The sequence below is a fragment of the Stegodyphus dumicola genome, chromosome X1, assembly GCF_044657685.1.
Source record: "Stegodyphus dumicola isolate Sdum_Otavi_A_Nest chromosome X1, ASM4465768v1".
Lineage (NCBI taxonomy): Eukaryota > Metazoa > Arthropoda > Arachnida > Araneae > Eresidae > Stegodyphus > Stegodyphus dumicola.
The window spans coordinates 231,796,720-231,823,557 of NC_140780.1; the positions used below are offsets into that span (position 1 = coordinate 231,796,720).

A 26,838-nucleotide genomic window follows, 5' to 3' on the forward strand; every position below is an offset into this window, starting at 1 on the left:
CAACAGGCACAAGGCCAGACTTAGCTTTTGCAGTAAGTAATTTGTCAAAATATAATCAAGATCCCAGAGAGAAACACTGCAAAGTTGTGAAGAGGCTATTTAGATACACTAAAAGAGCATAAAATGCATATTTAATATACAATTCAGTCAATGGAAAATTAAATGCTACTTCATATGCAAGTTGGTGTACCATTGAAGATGCATAAATGGAAAGTGCAACAAACAAAGAATAGTTGCTCTATCTACAATGGAAGCTGAACTTTTGGCATTCTGTTAATGTGCATGTGAAATTAAATGGTACATCATTTTATTTGAAGAACTAGGGCAAGATGATCTAATTGACAAACCAATAGAAATTAGAACAGAATGTCAAGCATTGGATAAAAAATGGCAAAAGAAAGTGGTAAGGGCACATTAACCAAAAATATTTCTTTGTAAAAAATGAATATGAAATTAATCAAATCATTCCTCAGTTTGTGTGTTCACAAAATCAAGAAGCGGACATTTTAACAAAATATCTACCTAGGGTGAAATTGAAAGATGAACTATTTAAAGTATAGACAAGAATGGCTAATTAAAAATTATATCTTTAAACATAAATAAGCAGAGAAATGGATAGTATTTGTTTTTAAAGTATAATTTTTAATTTTAATATTTGGCAACATTGTTATTTTCTTTAATGGTAAAAGAATGAGTTAAAATTTATGTCTGGCTTCTAGAGAGATTACTATGGTTTTGGAGAATGTGGTAAGGCTTATTGTGATTAATCTTATTTAATAAAGTTTTCTCTTTATATGTGACTATAGTGTGTTTTTTATTAGAAGTAGATAATTCTTTAGAAAATATAATTTATATGACTACTTCACACCAAGAATTTGTAATGAAAAATAGTAGTTTTTTTTACAGTATAGTATTGTATTTTTAACAATATTTTAGCTTTTTATCTTAAATATGGTTATAAACAATAATTGTTTTCATGATATTTTTAAAGTGTCTCATTTAAATACTTATTTTTATTCTTTGCCTTTTCTCAGATTCTTTGTATAATGAACTGTCTTAGTGGCTGGTGAATAAAAACTGACAATTAAAAGAGTGGTGATTACTGTGTTTTTGCTGTGAGTAGCTTTTATTTGTTCCTGCAGTCTTTGCTATTGCATTATCATTTTCATATACAATCAAAAGTTGTTAATCCGGACTCGTCGGGACTTCGGCGATTCCGGATTATAGATCATCAGTTTGAATCTGGTAAGATGGCATGCAGAAATTCTAAAATTAAAAATATGAAACCATAATTTATGAAATAAAGAACAGTTATTATCTAAAGGGTATCAAAATTTACAAAAAAAAAAAAAAAAAAAAAAAAAAAGGCTTAATATTTATTTGTTTACTTTATTAAACATTTCTTTCAATGTAAGTTGTTTAAGTTGCTTCGTTTTATGTAATAATACTTTCTCTTTAATTCTATAAACAGACATAATTTCTTGTTCCGTTACAAAGTTCCCCTGTTCAAGTCCCGTAATTGCTGTGCCAAGAATACCGACTAACTTGTCAATTGAAATTTTTTCGTTTTCACTAACCTCTCTGTCGCCTTCTTCATGTCTTTATCCATTTTTTGCACTTTTCGTTTGACGGACATCGAGACATACTTTCGTTTTGTAGATCCTTTGGGAGCTCCAGCATCGGAAATTCTATTTGACATAATCGAAAGTTCAAGTTTACTTTTGTAAAATCGCTCTTACAATCTGCAAAAAATAATAAGCTGCATCCAATTCGAAGATTAAGGAACAACGCTATCATCAACATTAACTGAAATAGATAATTTTAGCTTATACCGTCCGTTATACATTAAATGCGCACGCGAAAACGTATTTTGCGCTTGCGCACATGCATATGCGCAGTCGTAAAGGTCTTACACGCACGCGTAAACGCCTATGCGCATGTGTCAATGCAGCGCATGCGCAGAAAGTTTTTAGCTTTGAGGTCCGGATTATAGATCATTCTGGATTATGGGTGTCCGAATTAACGACTTTTGACTGTATCTGTTTTTATGCTTATTTTTATATTTTGTATGTTTAAATAATACTTTAACATGATGACAATTGTACTTTTTAGGTATTTTATAACTGTGTTTGTACTCAGTGATTATACCCATACAAATGTAATTTCTTGATATGCTATAATATTATCAGTATTGCTATGCAATTGTATTGGACACTGCAGTAGAACCTGTGGTAAATACCAAGTTTTTAACCATAATGTTTAAAACACTGACTTTGTACCATATTTCTTTATATTTAAGCTGGAGTAGGATTCTGAATTTGAGAAATTGGAAGAAATTTTAAAAAGTATTCACGTTTGAATTTAAAATCAGTTGGATTTTAAAGCTAGAAAATAACAAAAGTAAAAAATTATTTTATAATATTTGAAAAATAAGAAGCATTTTCATTCAATTAAATAGGTATTAAGATACAATAAGCTACCAAATTTGTTGAGAATGCTCTTTGGATATACTATAACTGTGAAGATCTTCATTTCCAGAACTTGAATTATGAATTATACCTCAGCATTGTTGAGGAGTGAAAGATTGGCAAAAACAAGGTGTTAAAATATTTACTTTTTATTTAAGCCACACCCTAGTTTTATATGTGAAAAATGTGAATAAAAAGTGTGTCTTTAATTCAAAATAATGCAGTAATTTCAGTGATAAAATTATTAGAGTTTCTAAAAATCTGCAATATCACTGAGAAGTATAAATCTTTTGTTGGTTATTTTTTGACATTCCTATTTTTTCAGGCAGTTATCTCTTCAGAAAATATTGGATAAGAATTTTTTTCACTTGCATCAAAGCACAATGAAGACAGTATGTGTCTAAGCTGCATCCCAGTTTTGATTAGAAAACACATTAAGGGATGGTATTCTTGGGATCTTTATCCCTTTTCTTGTACTACCTGTGACTCAAGAAGGCTGTTAGGTCAGTAGACTTCTGCAGACCATGTGTGTGCTGGTTTCTTCCCCATATAGTTATCTTTTGAATTCCATTTCTGAGAAGTTTCAGGCCCGGAAATCCTTTATAAAAATAAGAAATTACCATTGTCAGCTTTAAACTACACATAGCAGCAGTTATTTTTTGATGGGATCTTTCCATAAAAGTGATATATAAATCTCTGCTGATTTAGGCGGGAGACTCCCGATTTTCGACCGCTCTCCCGCCAACCCGATTTACAATATATTTCTCCCGACTTTTTCTTATTCTTAAAATTTCTCACGATTTTTATGTAACTTGGCTTAATACTTCGTTATATGAACAAAAAAGTGATTTTGGACGTCTGAAAGCAATTGAATTTTCTCTAGATCAGGGCTGTCCAAGTGGCAGATGGCCTGCCAAATTATTTTTACGGCCCACAAGTACATTTTACTATGAATAAATTTATGTTACTAAATTATTATTATTAATATTCAAGTTATTTTACTATGTGAAAATTTAAATCTAAGTTGAATTTAAAGTAGGTACTATTTAGTTTGAGTAACTTCACTTAACCTGGCTGAATACAGCAGCAATCCGTTTAACTTCTGATGATGGTTGGCTTAACGTTGGCACCACATATTATATTTTTGTTTGTTTGTTGCTTACCTATGGTTGGTGCACGTGATGCGCACACTACCCTGCACTATTTAGTTGATTCATCGTGCTAGTACAGACTTGTCTAGAATTTGTTGATTGGTGACTGTGTTATAATATTTACAGTGGTGGCCAAAATTGTGGACACTTTTGGAAATTTTTATGTTTTTGAACTTTGTATGCTTATAGAAAATATTACGTTTCGCAAAATGCAAACTTATATATATCGTTTTAAAGATAATTTATTACTGAATTCAATACAAAACACAAAATTCAATTATTTGCAATACAAAAAAAGTTATATGTACTTTAATATAAATAAAAAAACACAGTTATGAAGTGGTTTGTAATGTCTAGCTTTCCTGGCCAATCATTGTTCTTGTTCTGAGAACCAATCAAATGTTAGTAACTGCCAGTAGAAGCTGACATCATGTTTACACTTGAAACAATTCATTATTTTGCTTTGTTCTATAGAAGGAGGACCTGTTTCTTATACACTGCAATTACAAGTAGGAATTTTTGTAAAAATTTTTAATATTTAGTCAAGAAGCAATGACGTCAAATAAAAGAGTAGATTGGACACCTAGAAAGAGATGTAATATTGTGTTACGAGAAAGTGGTCTTTCCTATGCTGAAATTGCAAGACAGGTGGGTGGTTCAGTGACTACATCTGGAGTCCGAAAGTTCTGTTTACGATATCAGGAGACAAATTCAATAAAAAACAAAGAGGAAAAGGCCGAAAAAGGTGCACCCCATTTATTGATGACAGAAGAATAAAAAGACTATGTCTCCAAGATAGAAAAATGTCATCAACGGCCATCAGAAGTGATCTGAATGATGCTGGTGTTTCTGTCAGTTCAAGAACAATCAGGAGAAGATTAACAGATGTTCGACTGAGAGGTAGAATTACACGAAAAAAGCCTTATCTTAATTTTCAGCAATGAAAAAAAAAAAAGAAAAAAAAAACTACAGTGGGCAAAGGAACTCATTAATTGGACAGATGATCAGTGGTCACAAATTATATGGAGTGATGAAACTAAAATATCGTTATTCGGTTGTGATGGGCAAAAATATGTAAGACGTAGAATAGGAGAAGAGCTACATCCTGACTGCATTCAAGCAACTGTGAAGAACCCAGTTAGTGTTATGATTTGGTCATGCATGTCAGCAGATGGTATTGGTCGCCTTCATGTCATCGATGGGACACTGAATGCCAGAAAATACATTGACACTATTCTAGAACCAAAACTTCTACCTTCCATCAGAGATCTCTTTCCCAACAATGCTTCGTTTATTTTTCAGCAGGATTCTGCTCCTTGCTACACGGCCAAAATATCGAAAGAGTGGTTTCATACAAAGAACATTAAATTGTTGTCATGGCCAGGAAACAGTCCTGACCTCAATCCTATCAAAAATTTGTGGCACCGTTTGAAAACTCTTGTCCGAATGAGGTGCCCATCAAATAAAAGGGAACTGATTGAGGCTATAATTGTTTCCTGGCATCATGTAATAACAAAAGAAGAGCTTAAAACTCTTGTCAGCTCAATGAAACATCGATGTGAAGCTGTAATCAAAAATAAAGGATACCCTACTAAGCACTGAGAACTCACTGCAATCATCACTATCTAATGTATATTGATAACTATTATCGTTTAACTTTTTTCGTATTGCAAATAATTGAATTTTGTGTTTTGTATTGAATTCAGTAATAAATTCTCTTTAAAATGATATATACAAGTTTGCATTTTGTGAAACGTAACGTTTTCTATAAGCATACAAAGTTCAAAAACAAAAATTTCCAAAAGTGTCCACAATTTGGCCACCACTGTATTTATTAATTAAAGTAATTTGAATATGAGTGCTACTAATAAAAGAAAAATATACCTCGAAAATCAAGAATTTCAAGATTGCTGGGAAATAGATTATTTATTTATTCTGAACAAGAATTGTAAATCACAGTGTTTGGAATGTTTACAAATCATAGCTGTGTGTAAAGAATATAACTTGAAGTGCCATTATCTTTCCATGCATGAAAAAAAGTATCATTCGTACATGCGAGACATGAAAATACCAATAGTGAAAAAAATGAAAAAGCAGCTGGATCAGAAAACGATTTATTTTAATCAAGAACCAAAATTTCAAGAAGCATCTGTAGCTGCATCGTTTGAAGTTTGTTTAGAAATAGTAAAGGCAAAGAAGCCATTTTTGGATGGAGAATTCATTAAAAAATATGCATAAAAATGGCTCAAGCATTTAATGACAAGGAAATGGTAAGAAAATTTCAAACAGTATCACTTTATCACCAGACTGTAAGCCAACTTGTAAACGAGATTAGCATGCATGTCACTAATAAATTAGAAAACCTTATGAATAGTTGCTGCTATTTTTCGGTAGCATTGGATGAAAGCACAGACATTTCCGATGTAAGTCAAATGCTTATCTTTATAAGAACTGTAAATAAAAACTATAATTATTCAGAAGAACTTTTAAAATTACACGGAACAACAAAAGGTGAAGATATTTACAAACAATGAAAATGTTCAGTAGAGCGGTATGGCGGATTTGACAAGTGCACTGCTATTGAAACCGACGGTGCTAGAGCTATGACGAACAAAAATATTGGGCTCGTGGGACTTTTGCAAAAAGAAGGAATAACATGTCATATGTTACACTGTATTATCCATCAGGAGGCATTATGTGGTTAATCCCTACAACTAAAAGACGTAATGGAATGAAGTACGCCGAGCTGCTAAAACTACGATACGTTTGAAATTATCAAGTGGACTAAACCTCTGGCCTTGAAGGCAACCAGCAACCGAGTGAAAACTCGTAAAACTACTATGGCAAGCAGCTTGCTTCCAATAACTCCTTCCTCTATCTTGCTTGGCAAAAAACCACAACTTAAGTACTTGGCGTTAGCAAGACAAATTTGCATAAATAAGTTAAAGCTTTTAATTCTGGCCGGAAGTAGAAAATAAGAAGTGATAGTAAAGATTTAAAATAAAATAAACGTTAGTAAAACTTAGGATCCTTACAACGTGCCTTTGGGAAATAGTTTTAGAAATAATCATCTTTTGTTATATCTGCGAGAAAGGTGAAATACTCGTGTATGTTTCAAAAATCGTACACAGTTGACTTTCCTTCCATTATTTCCTCAAGGAAATGTAATAAATTTGTGATGTGTACCGTCTGTCATTGCGATTTTTCGATTTTGCATGATGGAAGGGCGGATGTTCTCAATCATGTGTGTACACAAAAACACAAGGACAACATGAGTTGTTTTGAAAAAAATGGAAAATTAAATTTTTCTTTGGAAACAAAGGACCAAACAGTTATTAATGCAGAATGTCTGTTCTTTGCCTTTTTACTGGAGCACAACCTGCCACTGAATGCGTGGGATCACGCTGCAGCTTTATTTAGAAAAATGTTTCCGATAGTGAAATCGCTAAGAAATACTCAAGTGCAAGGACCAAAACAGGTGCAATTGTTAAATATCTTCAGTTATTGATTGCATTAAAACAGCTCCGTTCTGCCCCTTTATGGATGGAAGCAATAATACAGATTCAAAATTGTATCCAATTGTTGTTTCTCTTTTAAATCTAGAGTCTTCGGAAATTGAGTGCAGTTTACTTTCTGACCCCGCTTTAGAAGGACATTCGGCAGCTTAAATACAGCACAGCTAATTATTAAAACTTTAAAAGAAAATGCAGTCCCTCTGGACAATTGCTTAGCACTTGGTGCCGATATTGCACCAGTAACGGTAGGCTTGAAGACAGGCATCTTAAGAAAGGAAAATTCAGATTTGCAGATTATGAGGTGCACCTGTCACATCTTTAATTTAGCAGCTGAAAAAGGTGCAGCTTCTTTACCAATAAATGTGGATGAACACATTGTTGATATTTATTATCTTGAAAGGAGTTCTAAAAAAGGAAGGAAAAAATTGAAACAGTTCCAACAGCTAAATAATACTGAAATGAGAAAAATTTTGAAACGTGTGTACACGGCTGGCTGTCTTTAAAGAAATGCTTATCTAGAATCCTCGATCAATGGAACCCACTTCTTGCATTTTTTAAAGAAGAAGTAAATGCTTCGAGTGTTAAGATAAATGGCTCAATTCAAAGTTATAAAATACCTAAAGTAAATAGGGATGTAGTTACTTCTCCCATTGTTAAAAATAGGTGAGAAAAATAAAGTAATTTCTGCACCATTCAGCAATTCAGCTGGCAGTTCTCAAAATAATACTGCAAAATATAAGCGTAAAGCTACTACAAATTTCTCTCAAAATAAAAAAAAATTTGCTCAACACACGAAACATTTTCTGATTACTGTAAGTTTATCTAAGCACGAATCTGCCACTGTTCATAACATTCTGAATACGAAAGCAAAATCTGCCACTGTTCATAACATTTGTATGAAAACTGATTAAAGCGTCTTTTTTCTGTTATTGCTTTCTTAAACGATGCAAGTAATAAAAATTTTTTGTGTAAGGTATTTTTGTGTTGCTTGCATTTAAGAATTAGTAACTATTTAAAGTTAATTCATTATTAAAAACTATATTTTTATCATTTAAAAACTCTTTTTAACATTGTGAAAAATCTTCTGATTTCTTAGAAAAAATCTCCTGATTTTTAAGTGTCATAGGTTGGCAAGTATGTGTCAGTAATGAACAAGGGAAATTATTGAATTGGATAAAAAGTACTTTTTCTCTGAGTATTTATGTTTGAAATTTATATTGTTTATATAAATCACTTACATGTCTGTACATATACCTTTGCTTTAAAATTTGCTTCAGACAATTTTATTCCTGTTTTAAATTTGAATATTTTGGCTTGCATTTCTTTATTGTTGTTTCTGGTTAATAAAATCTTCAGATAATTAGACCAGCTATTTATTTGCAATCATTCTTAATGAATAATCATCCCAGTTGACAGCAATACTCAAAGCTTTCTTTGTTGATTTGAGAAAGCATGTTTTTCAGTTAGGATTATAATTGCTTTCTGCCCTAGATGTAGCATTTTCAGTGAAATTTTATATAAAAAGTGTAAAATATACTTGTAGATGATTGACACAGCCTTAAGACTTTGAAGCATTAATTTTCACAATTCCTTTCTCAATAACAGATTCAAAGTGAAATGCTATGTTATTTCTAACACTCATTATAGTTATTCATTATTAGAGCAACAAAATGAAATTGCTTTCTGTACTCGAAATAGCTGCATTTTAGGAATACAGTAAGAACATAAGTATTCAGCATCATAAATTTTACCACCGCTGCTGCCACACAATCCATCTTTTGAATTCTGTTTATCAGAAGTTTTAGTCTTGAAAGTCCTTGACATTCATTGTATCAAGAATATATAATAAGCAGGGTATGCCCAAGTTTAAATACAGTCAAAAGTCTTTAATCCGAACTCGTCGGGACTTCGGTGATTACGGATTATCAATTTTTCCGAATTATAGATCATCAGTTTAAATCTGGTAAGATGGCATGCAGAAATTCTAAAATTAAAAATATGAAACCGTAATTTATGAAGTAAAGAGCAATTATGATCTAAAGGGTATCAAAATTTACAAAAAAAAAAAAAAAAAAAAAAAAAAAAAAAAAAAAAGGCTTAATATTTACTTTTTTACTTTATTAAACATTCATTTGAACGTGCGCATGCGTAAAGCATACATTATGCATAGTCGAAATTAGAAAATTGCAACCAGAAAACTATTTGATGTGTACTCGTGATATTTTTAATGATTCCGAATTATATTTAAATCATATCAAAGACGGAATACATTGAGATGAAATACTTCATTAAGGAATTATAAGCTGAATAAAATAAAAACATCTGCCCTGAAGATAAGGATAGTGCTGACAGATCAACTTCCAGTTAATTGCGTGCCGCAACGACCTCCCCCCCCCCTGCAGAGCAGCGTGAAAATGATAAACAGATTTCGGAATGGTTAGAGAAACAAAGCATATGCCTTTATCCATTTTTTGCAGCAATTCCACTTTTTGTTTGATGGACATCGCAACATACTTTTGCTTTGGCAGCTCCAGCATCGGAAATTCTATTTGACATAATCGAAAGTTCAAGCTTACTTTTATAAATTTGCTCTAAGAGTCTGCAAAAAATAATAAGCCGGATCCCATTCGAAGAGTAAGGAACAATGTAATCTGCAACATTAACTGAAATAGATAATTAGATAATTTTGGCTTAGCTTATACCGTCCGTTATACATTAAACGCGAATGCGTAAACGTATTATTTCGCATGCGCACATGCATATGCGTATGCGTGAACGCATTATGCGTTGACGTATGTGCAGAAAGTTTGTAGCTAATGCGTTCACGCATGCGCAGAAAGTTTGTAGCTTTAAAGTCCAGATTTAAGATCATTCCTGATTATGGGTGTCCGGATTAACGACTTTTGACTGTATATATCTCAGTAAACATATCATTCGCCTTACACTGCAATCAGTGTTGCAAAATTAGTTCTAACACTCCGAGTACACAAGAATTAACATTTAAACTTTGAAGAAAATATTAATTAATTGAAAACTTTGTTTGATGTCTATAATGGTAATGTAATGGTGCTGTACAGTACAAGTCTCTGTTTTTTAATCAATTTTGATTATAATTAAAATAATTTTGCCTTATAGTCACATTCAGTTTTATTTTAGGTAGCCTAATTCAGTATTTGTGCTGCTTGATAAATATAGTGCTAGAGTTTTTAAATAAATATAGTGCTTGATAAATATAGTGCTAGAATCTATTGCAGCATTCTTATGTGATCTAAAAATACCCCCATGAAAAAAAAAAAAAAAAAAAAAAAAGAGCAAAGAAAAAATTATGCAACAAAGCAGTTATCAAATATGTTTTATATACATTTAAAGAAACATTTCTGGTATAATTTTCTGATAGTTGACAAAATGAATTAAACATGAACCTTTTTTTAAGAAATGCATTTCTTTTTCAGATATTTGTCATGAAATTAACAGTAAGGTAGTCACTTTTTCTCTCACTCTGTTTATAAAAATTTCATTTATAGAAATGCTGCAAATGGTTAAAAATGAGTCTGAATCCATAGTAGAGTTGCATTGAATAAGGGATTATGAGGAAATTGAAGTTGTTGATTATAATGTATTTAAATAGCAGGAAAATTCCAATCATAGCATTTTGCCTAATATTCTGCAAGATGTAGGAAGTGGAGATGAAATATTTAAATTTGAATGAGTATCCTCAAAGAATTCATTAAAATATATTGATCAGTTTGACTGTATTTCATGAAAGAATGCAAAGGAGTTAATTTATTGACAATATAAGATGCCAATTTTCATTTTGCTTTTTGAAAGAAATGGCGCATATTTTTCTAACAAAGAAGTTTACAAGACAAATATGCTTGCTTGATACATAGTAAAATGTCCTTGATGTTAATTTCACTTTCTATTTAAATAAAACATTTCCATGTTGAGACACGCAATTCCTTCTTTTCACAATTCTCTACAATTAATAGTTTGGCTACAACCACCATTGCATAATATACATCAGAACACAGTACCTAAATTCACTGCAAACTTCTACATTTAGAAAAACATATTGAAGATACCAACCTGCCAAATCATTATTACTTTGCTTTCATCACCACGTAACTGTTAACTCATGCTTGAGAATGACTCAAGCAGTGATGCCAAAATATTTTTTCATATTATTTATTGAATACTAAATGCCTAAATCATTATATATGTTCACATTAAAGGAAAAGGAATGTAAAAGGAAATGTTTCAAAGAGAACTTGGGTTTTTTCCTTGGCTGTATAATTTAAAATAACTAATTTATAGATTCATAATATTTGTATACATTATTTTGTTTTCTGAAGTTTTAAAATGAAACTTTGGTGAATTTTGAAACAAAATGTTAAAACTCGATGTTTTCAAGTTAACTAAATCATGTGTTATATTATGGTTTTAAATTAAGTGTTACACATTTATTTATGTTCAGAGTATTGATGTTTTTTAACCTTTTTGCGGCAGTGCATCTTTGTTTAAGACGCTCATGCGGGACAGAAGGGAATCGAAGGCAGTCACTGTACAGGATGGAGGTTTTGCATTGCTAAGCCTAATTTTATACAAAAGATCAGAAAAAAAAAAAAAAAAATTTCGCTTCTAGCATCGCAATTTTTGGTATCATTTTAGATTATTACTTGAGCTCTTATACATGTTAAAATAAGCACTTAATAACTTTTTTTCTTTATTTTACATGAAAATATACTTAAAAATTGCTTATCTTGTAAAAAGCACTATTCAAATTATTCCAAAGTTTTAATTGATAAAATCTATCAATAAAGTTTAAAATTAATAAAACAACACAATAAACACTATTTACAGTAAGAAGTAACAAAATTTTAAATGAAGACCGAGTGTGCTAAATCTCAAAGCACGGAGGAGTATCATTTTCTAACTCTCAGAAAAAGTATCACTTTCTAACTCTTTAGAAAATGAATCACCACTCTCACCTGCGTTAATAGATGGGTCATTTACCATACAAGGGTCTTCCTATGATAAATAGGAATTCCTGACATAACAGACTGGAGGTGAGGCTTTTTGAAATAAAAAGAGAAGAAACGGAAATATATCTGAAGGCAGTGCAAAACAGAGCAGTACTCCCCATGCAAACCCTAAAAGACTGTACATAGTAAAGGAAAAAATAGAATAAAAAAAGGAATTGGATATAAATTGACATGCAAACATTTTCATTAGCATGCAGCAATTTAAAGAGCTCACCTCTGTTTACGCTTTCCTCTTCCCCCCACCCTCGCAAGAGCTGATGAATAAAATACCAAAGTCAAGCAGAATATATCAAACTCAAGGTCAGGAACCTAAAATTGTGTTCATTTCAAAAGTAATGGATATAGGATGCCATCTAGTGGCCTTCAGAAAAACGTTCTAGCTTAAAATGCATATATGCATCACCCGTCCTCTGAATGCAGTCTCTAGCGATGAGTGGATGGGATGCCCGGCTGTAAGAGACGTTCATAGGGAATGCGTATATGGGACGCCCGTCCTGAAATGATTAATGCACATTGATTTTGAATAACATTTAATATTAATTGTATGTGTGTGCAAATAAAATTATATCAGAAAACTGTCAGTTTCAAACAGAATAATTTGGTTCATAGCTATAATTTGGCATTTTCATTATACAACAATTTGATGTGGTAGTGTTTTCCTTTACTTATAATACAGATACTGTATTGGATGACATTTCCATTATTAAAGAGTTACTTTCTTATACACTTTATTATTCAGTAATTAATTGCATCCTGAATGTGTCTAGGTAATCAAGTATGGAAAGTACAATTGAATATGTTTGTCTGCCATGCCAAAGAAAAAATTCTGTAACTTTTTGATATGTGAGGCATAAAAAGCAGTAATTGCCAAAATTTTTGCTACTTTGTGAAATTTTAAAATTTTACATCTTTATTTGCTTATGAAAAATGTTATATTTCACAATATGCAGTCAGTTTGCCTTTTAAAGATTATTTAACCCTTTAACTGTCAAGTTATTTTGATGATTTGGGTACACAAATTGTCAAATTTTTTTATTCCAAAAGCCAAATGTTTAGTACAAAATAAAATATACTTAAGTAGTTAAAAATTGATATTTTGACGTACATGGGTAAATTTTTTAAAGTTTTGTAGCCACTGCATATTTTCTTTGAGGCGGCTGCCACTCAACATGGCAGTTGCAAAGTTTGCTTCTAGTGGAGCATTATTTTCTAAAAATGAAAAAAAATTAATTATTTTCTAAAACATAAATAAATATAAGTAAATACCTATTAGTAGTTCAGTAATTCAGTCTTGTGTGGTACAACTGGAAACACTTTTCCAAGCACAAACCAACTCCATAATCACTACACCAGAATCGTGATTTCTTCCTTATCTTTTCCCCATTTTTATCCTTTTTCGAACAACACACTTTGCACTGTCTTGTAGGCTCACGTTTCGCAGGAATAGGAGGAAAATGGGATATAAAATGTTGTTCAGTAAGACGGGCAGGGTTATCTATTGTAGGTGGTCTGCCAACATTCTTTTGTCCAGAAGCTGCATCATCATATTTATCTAAAAGCTCTTCTACAACTTGGATTCGAAATTCTAAAAATGTAATACGTTTCCCAACTACATTTTTATAGAGCAAATATGAGTTCCAGAGTACCTTGTCTAGTAAATGTAAAAATATCTTTTTATAATATTTTTTCTGACGTTTTCGGATTGTTGGATGAAAGGATATTTCCTGATCACAGCGATCTACACCACCCATAGTTAGACCATAATTAGAAACAATCTTCGGCTTGAGTATATCTCCATTTTTTATTTTTGAGGCTGACCATGGAAGTATCATGAATACTGCTCATCAAACACACATCCTTCATCTTCGGTTGAAGAATCTAAATCATCTATATAACGTTTCAAAGAACTGGACGCTATTTTACAACAAAAAGATCCCATGCACCTTGAACCAAATAACCTCTAACCTTTGAAATCTTCAGTAAAGTGCTGTCATCTATTGAACTGAGCGCACATTAACTTTTCCCGAGATACAGTCGGGTTTGACAAAGAGATGAAGCTGAAATAATCGTCTCCCGATATATATTCGGGTATAACAATATGATGCACTCAAAAAAAAAAAAAAATTACCCCAAATAATACTCGGGCGTGACATTTTCGAACACCAGATCTCGGGCATGACAGTTAAAAGGTTAAAGTGGAATTTTTTAACAAAGCGATCATATGTCTACAGTTAAGAAACATGTGCTTATCTAAATCTAAAATCCAACTATAAATATAATTGATTTCTGAAGCTGATTAAAAACTCATCTGACTGGTCACGATCCTTGTTCTGGAGAACAGTTGAATTTCAGTAGGTAAGGTATATCATATGAAAGTTAGAGATAGTTTTGTTCTATTTTCTGTAGAAAAATTAGGGTACTTTGTGATTATCTGCTCCCCCCTCCAGAAAAGCTGCAAATTGTTGGTGACTAACATTCCACCAAACTAAGAAGTGAAAGGTGATAACCATTTTCAAAAATGGCTGCTTGCTAAAAATTACATAAAACAGCAACTAAATGAACAAAATTAAAAATGCAAGAAACATCCATAAATAAAACAACTTTTTTCTGTGCTGTATAGCCAGCAATCAGTTTTAGATTAAAATATCAGAGAATTGCAGAAACTTGGCATTGTGCACGAAGAACTTCACTGATGTAGTATATTCTTTTGCCGGGGTGTCATTGATCGGATATTCTTTTGCCCGGGTATCATTGATTGGTGAGATTAAAGATATTAATTCTTCAATCGAATTTCTGACTTGCATTGTAACACATTGCTTGCAATTTGTCATAGTGCTTTTCATACGGTACAATCATTTATGAAGTACAGCTGTTGAATTTCACTTTGAAATAAAGGATATCCTTTTTGGAATTCTAAGTATACATAGAATCTAAAATAATATGCTTGATATTCAAGATTTAACTTAATAAAATTCATTACAGCTGTAGACATTTTACATAAAATTCAAATCAAAACAATACACCGTAAAGCGAGCTTGTGATAAAACCATAATATTTTATTATCTGGAATATAACATTAAAAAAATTCAAAAAACTGCTGCGACATACCATACAGCAAGTTACACTCTAACAAGGAGGTTAAAAAAGTTGTTTTATCTCATTGGTAAAAGGAAACCATTTTACAATAGCAGATGGCATGTATAAAAATTTATGAAGCAAAAATATGAAATATAAAATAAAAGCACTCGTTTCCTAACAACAAATTCATGGAGTGTGAATTTCAGTATTGTCTACTATTGAGCAGAATGCTATGTCTCTGAAGAAATGCAACACTTTCGTTTTCATTGGCTGGCAATCTCTGCAGTCATGATCCCTTACAATAAAGAAATAGAAAAAAACTTATCTAACTATAATTAGAATAAGCACTAACCAGAAAAATGATCATCAAACTTGAAAAACCAAAATCTGGGCTATTGCATACCTGGCTGCCACATAAATGCCTTTTCTTATGCCTTTTCTTAACATTATTGGTTGCCTGTTTTGCTGACATAGGACATTGTAAGGTGAATTCTTTTCAGGGTGGATGAATAATCAGAAAGTACCAATATCAGTTATCCTTGTGATAATAAATAACATCCTTGTGATAATATTTTTCTCTTTGCGTACAAAGTTGGCCCACCTACTTCTCATAAGACTTTCTGCTGAGGATGTCTCCTCGTAACACTTCTCGAAATATTTCCTTTTTCACAAACTGAACCATCATTCACCGTTTCTTTATTGTTTTGAATTTTCGTACTTTGGATATATGTTCCTCATACTTGACCTGTGTTTTGTTGCTGTTCACTACTTTCTTGAGCTTGACTACTGACATAGATTTTAGTTCCAGAAACTATAGAAGGCAATGTAATATTGTGTTGATCTAAATTTTTGCTTTCTTTATCTATTTTGTGAGCAGATGCTCCATCAGCCAAATCTGATTCATTTGTCTCAATAGGAACAATCCAGTTCTCGTCATATAAACTGGATGTAGTTTCGGTATCAAATTCTTCATTAGGTTCAATTTTTGAAGCAGAATTATCATCAGAAAGACTTTCAAAAACTTTCACTATCTCTTTTTTTCCGTTATATATTTTCTACCAACACTTCTACATGACGTGATAAACAGGCCAGAACAACAAAACTATCCAAATGAAGTAAAATGTATTTGTGTCTACTGAAAAAGAACCTTTCTCACAGAAGGGAAATGCACAGACAAGTGGCCTGCAAAAATACCAAGCAGGTGTTTTTATTCCCCCTCCTCTCCACCCCACTCTTTTGTGTGAAATGTGCAATATTGCTTACCAAAATACACTTGTTTATCTATCAGCAAACCAAAAGTAGCTAAAAAGTTGTAAAAATAATAAGAAATATATGATTTTCTGGATGCAGTCAAAATAACTGATAGCTGTAATTCTAGGTATAAACAATGATATTGGTGAAAATAAAGTATTTAAATTGGACAGAAAAAATATCATGTAATGTTCATAAGTTTTTAGGAAAAGTCAAAAAACATCAAAGTTATAAATAAAGAATCAAAAACACTATATTTAATTAAAATGGAGTTACTGTCAAAATGATCATTGCCATAATTCTAGTGATAAGACAATGTTTGAGCTCATTTAACAATCTTACTTGAATCTTTTCCTTAATCTTCATTATTTTCTACTTAATTTACTTACTTATAATTTTAATCTTATTTGAATCTTTTCCTTAATCTTTATTTTCTACTTAATTTACTTACTTATAGGGTGAAGGGTTGAAATATAAATTAAAATAAGAACGGTAACTTGTTAGCAGATTAATAAAACTTCACATAGTTATTTAATTACATTTGATAGATGGAGTTTTAGCGAAGGCATTTAATAATTGGTGTTTGTTCTTTGCACACAGATATTTAATTCATGTGTACTGACAGGTTCATTTTATGATGCATTCATTATGGTTAATCACTTTCTACTGTGTGATACAATCCTTCAGTGGATTAGGAGAATCAACCATTGTTGTTGTGAGTATAACTTTCTATTATGTGTCAGTAATATTTGCATTTTAAAATTCATTAGGTAATTATGCTGAATGTATTTAATTAAAAGAGATTGTAGTAATTTATTTTATTTCTAGCATTATGAAGAATATGCTATTCAAGAATTTTCTGATACTGAGTTACCTTTTGCAGCACCTATTCCTTTGGCTGGTATAAAGGTAAACATATTCAGTTATATATGAAAAAGATCAGATTGTAATTGAATAAAATTGGTTTAGAAGTAAAATATAAGCAAACAGAAAGCAGTTTAAATTGTAATTAACTTCAATGAAAGCTCGAAGAATTATAAAATTTCATTTGAGGGTTCGATATTTTTAGATATTACAACTGCTTAAAAAAACTGCATTTGCTGGTAATTTGAAAAGTTGGCAACTTTTTTTAAAGCTATGCAAAATTCTTTCTAAACTTTGCATTGTTACTAATTTATGTTATTGGTAAATACTTCAAAATGTGTATGTAGAAGTTCACAGAATTTTATGCTGTCCATACTCTAACCTGTCTACTGTACACAATACATTTCTTTTTCATGGAGTTTTAATTGCTTAGATAGTGTAGATAATTGAAGCTGTAATACTAATACTAATAATAAAGACAGAGAGACAATAGAGTATTCATGCTTCCAAGAAACAGAGATGGCTTACTTCAGAACAAAAGCTCTCTGTTGTGAAGCTTAATGAAAAATGTGCATCATTTGCTAAAAATGGGCCATGAAAACAGAGCAGATGAGTCATAATTTTGAAAACTTACCATAAAAAGAAGATCAGTACAAATCACAAGGCATGGACTGTGGCTTCTAATTTATGAAAATTCACGATTTAAACCAGGAGCACAGAATAGTGAACGTGGAGCTACCATTATCCATAAAGCTCAGAGACGTAATAGAAAAGTTCCACTTACTACTCAAAATGGAAATTCAAGGCAAAGCATTAAATCTTTAGAGTGACTTGAAGGCTATTCATGATGTAGAAAATTAAAGTGATGGAACTAGGAAGAATTGCAATGTGTGGGTATTTTTTCTAATTTTAAGCCACAAACTCGTATTCTTAAAAGTTAGTTTTGTTGATAAATCTCCCTGTGTTGATAGAGTTTGCTTCGAGATATTCAAAGGCATTAAGTGAAATCTAAAGAAAAGTCAGCTGCAGAAAATGTACAAACATTCAACATTGGTAAAATGGATTTATTCTGAAGAAACTTGCTGTCATGCACTTTTTTGGCAGCCAATGAAAAGTCGTGCCCTGGATATAAGATTTCAGAAGACTGTCTTGCAAGTATTAAAAGGTGAGAGTACAACAGGGAATATCAAAATGCAACCAATGCAAAATACGAGCATTTGGAAAACTGAATTCTTAAAAATTTAACAAAAAAGTAATCTCTGGCCTTCAAATAAGAAAGCATGAGTTATTAAAGCTTTATAAGAAGATTGCTGTATAAGAGAAATTTATTGAATTAGATTTTAAGATTTTATGTAACGTCCCAGGTCATCTGATTGAATCTGTAGGCTTTAAACTAAAATGTACAAGTAACTTTTTCCATCAAATGTGACGTCGTTGATACACCAGTGGATCAGGGTGACATTGTGACATTTAAGGCCTGTTATTTTTGCCTCTTTTTTTGCTAGCCATAAAAGCTACAGTAGGGAAATAGACTCTTTTTAAATGGGACTCTGCAAGAGCTAAAACATCATATATTTTATCAAAAAGCTGCAATATAGTGTGAATTAATGGCAAGCAATATGGAGCCATGCTATATCATTCACTAGCGCAAATGATTTCATTGGTTTTGAAAGTCTTTTTCTTGAAGCCATTGATAGTGCAGTAGAAACTGGATGGCAACTTGATTTTGTTGTTAGATTCTTCAACCATAAGTATGCATTTCCAATTGAACACTAATAACTAAATTTTGGATCATATGTGAATGAAGAATGGGTTAACAATTTAGATGACGACTACTGTGCTGTCTCAGCAGAAGAGTTAATAGCTGATTAGGAATGGTTCAAACCTTGTCAGAGCATATTTAGGAAGTTTAGCAAAGCCTTATATTTCTCCAAATGAAAAACAGTGCTGTTCATACACAAAAAAGAATGTTTAAAGAAAACATGCCAAAAAAGGAAAATCTGCAAACATAAGATGTTGCAGTTTTTAGAGAATAAAAAAATTAATTACAAAATTCACACATTTTTAAAATTATTTCTAATAAAAATAATTTACAAAACCCATTTTGTCATAAAACAGGGTGAAAGAAATATTTTGGAATTAATTATAATTTTCTGTCATGTATTTAGTTTCTTGATCAGAATGTTTTCAAACAATCTGGGATATCTGGAGACCCAACCACCTGGGCTATGCAAGGTATTGATTTAGAGTAATAGCTGTCAAGTAGTATGTATGATGGGGCTAGAGTAGGCCTCTAAATTTGAGGGTTTAGATTTAAGTTGAGAGTAGATATATGAGATAAAGAGTGATCATTTTCATTATGCATATCTGGTTACATTGGTATGAAAAGTCTACTGGTTTGGTCAAATTTGTCTTGCTTTTACTTGCAATTCATTAATTAAACCTGTTCTGTTGATGTCCTGAATATTATTATGCAGAATGTATCTTTCTAAAACTAAGCCTTTTTGAAGCAGCTCTTCAGAAGAAATTTTTTGGAATTTTTAATATATTTAGAAGAATGTCAAATTTTTCATTTAGTAGAGTCATGTTTGGATTCATCACCCTCAGCAATGCTAAAGGAGTAAATAATTGAATAAAAATCAGAGTTATGTTTAAAGTTGCTAAAAGGTTGATTCTGTTTCTCATAGATAAATTGCTTTTTATCCCTCTGTTTCAAACGGTTTCTTATTTTCTTCATGATTAGGCACTATAACTAAAACCTCAGCAACTTTTATTGCTTTAGCCAACATTTTTCAAACTCATCATGACTCTGGATTTTCACGAAATTTGTGTGTGTGTGCATTTATGTATGTATTACTTTAACAAGGCATGGTTTTATTTACATCAGTGCTTTTATTCGGAAGTTGTATGTTTGTTACATACATTTTAAAAAGTATATTATACCCCGTGATGAAAGATGCAATAAATTAAAATTTTGGTAAGATTTTGAGAGGTCTGTTTCTTTATCCTTCCATAATACTACCATTTAACCCCGACAAAAGATCATCTTGAGCTGTTTCATCCGCAGCATTGCAAGCATCAGACCAATTATGTGTCAAAGGACTCAATTTGACTTTGCCATTGTTTGTAACAGACTGGTTAGTGCTTTTCAAGTATTCCTATCAATAAGCTAAAAAGAAAAAAAATACATCCAGGATTATTTTGTACATCTATAAATCTCAAAAAGTGTCTATTTATGGAAACTGAATTGTCAGCGATGTTCATTAATCATACCATACTAAACTGATTTGCTCTGTGTGAGCTACGAGGGCCATCCAGGAAGTAGATTACGTTTCCGTCTGTGTCCGCTAAGGGCGGGGCTAGCGCGACCATCTTGGGGTCAGAGCGTTGCGCAGCTCAGTCTGCATCTAGCCGTGCTAGTGAGAGGTTCGTGCTGTGCTCCGTTCAGATACTGTGACGGTTTGAAATGTCTGCGTTAATTGAAAATCCCGCGAGCTGCGAGGTGCGCTCAGTAATAAGGTTTCTGACTGCAAAAAACTGTAAACCGATAGAAATCTATCGGCAGCTTCGTGAAGTGTATGGGGACAACATTATCACTGAAGGTGGAGTGCGTCAGTGGGTCATAAGATTTCAAAATGGCCGAACCAATGTTCACGACGAAGATCGAAGTGGGAGACTCAGCATAGTGACCGCCAAACTTCTCGAAAAAGTCGATGCTAAGGTCCGTGAAAATCGAAATTTCACAATAACGGAACTTTCTTTGAGTTTTCCACAAATTTCGCGAAGTTTGTTGCACGAAATCATCAGCGAAAAGCTTGGTTACCACAAGTTTTGTGCAAGATGGATTCCAAAAATCTTGACAGAGGACCACAAAAATCAGCGAATGGCTGCAGCGTTGAACTTTTTGGACGCTTACCATAAGGATGGTGACTCTTTACTCGATCACATCGTTACTGGTGACGAAACATGGGTGAAACATGTGAACTGTGAAACGAAATTGCAATCAATGCAGTGGGGGCACACAAGTTCTCCCCAAAACAAGCGCAGAGGAATGTTGAGCTCTAAGATCTTGTTGATTCACGACAACGCCCGGCCCCACACGGCAAATGTCACTCGTAAAGTTCTTGAATCTTTTAAGTGGGAGTTGTTTCCTCATCCGCCGTACAGTCCCGACCTGGCACCGAGCGACTTCCACCTATTCCCAGCAATGAAGAAGTGGCTGGCTATGCAGCGGTTTGATGACGACGCACGGCTGCAAGAAGAGGTAACGAAGTGGTTGAAGGCGCAGGCGGCCGAATTTTTCGACGAAGGAATTTCCAAGCTCGTACATCGCTACGATAAATGCCTTAATTTGTATGGTGACTATGTAGAAAAGTAGTATTTGAGTGTGGCTTTCATCTGTATATAATAAAATTTGTTTCCTATACTTTGTTTATTTTTTTATTCCAAAACGTAATCTACTTTCTGGATAGCCCTCGTATATTGGACATACAATCTCTGTAAAAATAGTATTTAATGGCAGAAAACAGAATTCATTTGTTTTTCTTCTCAATAGTAGAAATAATTTTTATTATTTTATTTTTTATATATTTCCTGAGATAATGAACATGTGATTCTTTATCTTTTATTATTCTCAAATGTTCATTCACTGTCGATTAAATTTCGCTAAGAATTTAACGAATTTTTAAATACAATTCCATTAATATTTTGTTTCTTGAAAAGAAGAATCCTCCATGGCCAGTATTTGAACTAATGGAAACAGTCATTCCAAACTTGTAACCCTTATTTTTAATAGCGCCTTTCCTGTTCATCAATTATTGTATGTTTTTTATTGATTCTTATTTCCATTTCTTTCCAATTGTGATAATTTTTTTACATGGCTTCATGTTTTCTCATGGGTATTGGGAATTTACAATTGATGAAATATTTCCATAGTCTTTTAATCTATAATAAACGCGGTTAATATTCCAAAGATCAAACAAGCCATAAGAGAAGAGAAAATTAAAATGCAAAATCTGTCAATTTCTAATGCATTAACTGTGTAATGTCTTTAATGCCGTTAAATAACTTTGGAAGTTAGTATACTGTTGAAAATCTTTGACTGTTGTTATGTTTTGGAAAGTCCAAATTATAAATTTGTTTAAATCCATGTTTAAGTAATACTTGACATAATTTATAAATATCTAAAATTTTCATTTTAGTCCATATTGCTGGATCATCTGTAGTTAATCTTTGAAAATCGGTTTTTCTTTCTTTCACGTTATTATGTAACCAGCAGTAACTGTCAAACGTTCAGCTTTGAAATCGTCATCGCCAGTATCCAGAATAGTTGATGAAAATTTCATCTTCCCAGTTGTTAAAACTGTCTCCATAGATACTGCATTGAAAGGTTCAACATTTCTTTTTGACATTTTTCTTAGCGTAAATATTTTTAAAAAGCATCTCTTGTCTTTCAGTCTTTTTTCAGCTTTTTGTTTTCTAGATTAGAAGCCAGTTAATTTTTGGCTTTCTAGATCTCTAAACATTTTTTTTTAATTCTATTTTTTGAGATGATAATATTGTGTTTTAATAGTTAATAAAAAAAAAGTTCAACCCTGAACATACAAAGGTGTTCTTTATAGCTAAGTTCTGATGCTTATTAATGGTTTTGTTTGGTTTATTTTATTGTGGGAAAGTAGACAAAGGTTATCTGCCTAAGGATAGGGATGTCTTCATGGAGGACTTTCTAAGGGAAACAGGCTCGTATACTTGTTACACATGGCGATAACCACATCCCTATAGCCAGCCCGTTTGACAGGATGTGAACCCCGGACTACCAGTTTTCATTGACTTTACTGCTTGGCCGTTGGTGGGTTGTGTATGAGGAAGTAGTAATTTATAATGAATTATGTAGTTACTTGCAAAAGCGAGAAGTTTAAACCAAAAATTCATTTGAATGCTCCTGACTTTTCAAAACACAGTTTCCTGAGAAATGCCGTTATAAAAATCTATTGAATTAAACTAACAGAAATTGGTTGCACATGTGAGTGAATTATATTATAGCTGATTTCCTATGATTAAATCACATTTTTAATAATGGATTTCTGCAGTATGAAAAATCATGTAAATGTCTCATTGATAAGCCCTGTCACATATGTAGGGAACTGTCCTTTAAGCATGAGACTTTTTTCCTCTTCTCACATTATAGGATTAAATTTATGATTTATTTATAGTATGCTGATTTATGCATAGTATAAATCTCCATAGCCTTCCGATGGTCCATATTCCATTCACATATCCGAAATGTAGCAAAAAGATTTAAAAACTGTTATTTTTAGGTGGAATGATCATGCCCAAAATGAAGTTTTCCAATAGAAACATCAAATCACTATCTTAAAAGCAATGTACATTGTTTGTTAAGTGTCAAGCTTTATATGAGTTCCATCTTAAAGCTGATCCAAAAATGCTTTTTATTTTTTCTGTATGGATTTTGACTTGTGAAGTTTAGTTTAATACTTCTAGATCCTGACATGATTATTACTAAACTTTAAAATACAACTACAAATAAGCAAAGATTTATTTTTATTTATTTACAAATATGTGGCTTTTGGGATTTTGAGGCATTAGATGTCTTTATTGAATTTATTGAAAAAATTGATTACAGAAAAGATGATAACAAGATTTATAGATTCATAAATAGTCTAAAAAATACGTTAATTGTGAATGTTAAAGAACCTATGAGTGCAAAAAGAAGACTAACTGACGACATTGGTATCTCTAATGCTTTTAATTGTTTTTACTCTAAAAGATAAAGATTGAGAACTCATCTTAAGAAAAGACAAAGGATTCTGAGAAGGGTGATCAAGAGATTTTTTCCTAGCTCTACAGCATCTAACTACACTGCAGATATTTTTCATACGAATTTTGATATGCTAGAACTTAAGGAGGCTATCGGACAAATTAAAATTGGAAACAGTCCTGGACACAATTACTTTTGTTCTGAGTTATTACATTATTTTAAAGACAATGCTCTTGCTGCCCAGCTGTTTTTATTTAATTGTATCTGGACCCTTGGAGTTGTTCCTGTTCTATGAAAAAAGGTCATCGTGGTACCATTTCGTAAGAGAAACAAACCTGCAAGTGACTTGATTAATCATAGACATATTTCTCTTACAAGCATAATATCGAAGGTTGGAGAGGATGATAGTTGCTCATTTAAGAATCAAACAATCTGCTATCCCCTGCCCAACGTGCTGCAGAAAATTGCACTCTACTATTGCACTACGCCTTGTAAGTCAATCTATTAAAGACTCAATTGACTGTCGCCATTTCGCTCTTGCAGTTTTTGTGGATTTCGACGCCGCTTTCGGTAAAGTTTGGAAACTCCGAATTGTCCAGAAGCTGCAGAACATGGGGATTGGTGGTAAGATGTTGATGTGTATTAAAGATTTCCTGGTACAGCACTTTTGTGCTACCCATTTTGACGATTGTGTCAAGGTTTAAGCAGAGTAAAATTGGGCTACCTCAGGACACGGTACCAAACCCAGTTTTGTTTAACATCTATATTAATGATGGCTTGATTTAGATAGCATTGCTTGTTGCTGGCATGGTCGTTGGAGTACTTCTGCTAAAAATGAAAATTCTAAACTAAACTTAGTCTTGAATGCACCTCTTGAGAGACTTGGTCAATGGTGTTCTGAAAACAATATGACTATAAACACCGATAAGATTTCTTGCCAATTTTTTAATGCTTAATCACAAACAGTTTACTCCTGAAATGACTTATCTCAACAAAAGCCTACAATCTAGTGACTCTTCTTATTATTTTGGATGTGATATTGACAAGAAATTTACTCGGCAAAAACATGCTGAGCATATATTTATTAAAGATGAATGAAAATAGGCTTCCAGTTCTAAAGAGGCTGGCTGGTGTTAAATGGGGCTGCGGCAGAGACACCCTAACTTTAACCTATGCATTGCATATCCAGCCAGTCTTAAATTATTGCATTGGAGTGCTTGTCTCTGCTTCTGCTAATGTGATAGGGCTTTTGGAGGTCATTCAAAACCAAGCTCTAGAAAACGCAGACTCAGAGAGGTTTTATACAATGTGTCCATGATATTAAACATTACCGAAATACTAATGATTTGCCGAATGAGTTGCTTTTCCCCCCTACCTGTTCTGTTACATTAATATCGATGTTAGATTGGATCTAACTCAGAAAATTAGAAAGTTAGATCTTCCTCCCGAGGCGATGTCTTTGGAGGCCGTACATAACTGTTACCCTTCCGATGATTTGCTTTCTGAATTTTCACAAGCGTGGAACTCCCATCTGTAGTGAACTTTTTTGTTTTTCCATTTCGGTTGGAAATTTCACTGATCACTTTGGTGGAGGGATGGAGTCTATTCTTATATCAATTGAATAACTTTTTTTGTGATAAAACTGCTTTAAAAAAACTGTGACCCTTTTTGATTCTGTTTCTGCACTACAGGCTCTTTCTTCTAATAAAGAGGTTGAGCCCCCCCCCACATCCTACTATGCAGGACTTTGCTTGAGAATTTTCCTAATAGGGTGTCGTCAAGTGTATCCCCTGACACTGTGGCATTGGGGGAAATTAAAGGGCTGCGATTCCTTTCAGCTAAATTGGAAATAGCTAAGATTTTTAAGGGCCTTTCTTCATGATACAACTTTGCATCTTTCGAATGGCAGACCTTGGAATGTAATCTTTTCTAGACCACAACTTGTTCCTGACTTTCCTCGTGAAATTGCAGTTGCAACTTTTAGAATGTTAACTGGGCACAATTTCTTGGGTGCTAATCTTTTTCATTTTAGCATTGTGGATTCTCCTACGTGTTCTCTTTGTATGACTGGACAAGATATTACTGCTTTACATCTGGATGAGTGCCCTGCACTATCTAATTTTTCTTATCATGTGGTGAGATATTGGAAAGCCTGTTATCTAATAGCCAAACAACAGACATTTGATAAATAGAAAAGGACTTTGTAAAATTCTCGGAGTACAGATGACACAAACCACTCCTTTACATCCAGAGTCGGACAGCATGGTGGAGAGTTTACACCGAATACTCTTAGATCATCTCTCTCTCTGTGTATCCCACAACCAGCAGGGATGGGACCAAAGTTCCCATTATACCTGCCAGCATATAGGTGTTCACCAGGCGAAGGATCAACACAGCCACCAAGAGAATACAGGCAAGATATGACGCCAAGTCGACGGAGAGAGAATTCGAGGAAGGAGATTAAGTCTGGTTCTACACATATCAAGTCTGGCTGCGTATACAAAGAACTGCTTCTCAGCAAGGTTTCGGCAATCTATTAAGCCACGGGTCACCAAATGACCCATTTCATAATAGCAAGTGACCCACCCGAGTATAAAGTATTTCCGAAAATAAAGTGTAATATATAAAAAAAATTATAAGCCATAAACATAAAATGAACACTTGAAGAATACATTAAAAAATAAATCAAAA

The 26,838-nt window shown here is 32.7% G+C and overlaps 1 protein-coding gene across 6 annotated transcripts in view; it reads left to right on the forward strand.

Moving 5' to 3' along the window:
- Positions 1 to 26,838, forward strand: part of LOC118188650 (E3 ubiquitin-protein ligase RNF13-like) — a 173,379-nt gene that overhangs the window by 13,345 nt on the left and 133,196 nt on the right. For 3 of the 6 annotated variants that reach the window (XM_035359144.2, XM_035359143.2, XM_035359149.2), the window contains 3 exons: positions 1,035 to 1,115; positions 17,106 to 17,220; positions 17,334 to 17,414. In XM_035359144.2, the coding sequence (XP_035215035.2) occupies positions 17,140 to 17,220; positions 17,334 to 17,414 (162 nt within the window). In that variant the 5' untranslated portion in view covers positions 1,035 to 1,115; positions 17,106 to 17,139. The remainder of the gene's footprint in view (positions 1 to 1,034; positions 1,116 to 17,105; positions 17,221 to 17,333; positions 17,415 to 26,838) is intronic. The other 3 variants (XM_035359148.2, XM_035359147.2, XM_035359146.2) reach the window with 2 other exon arrangements.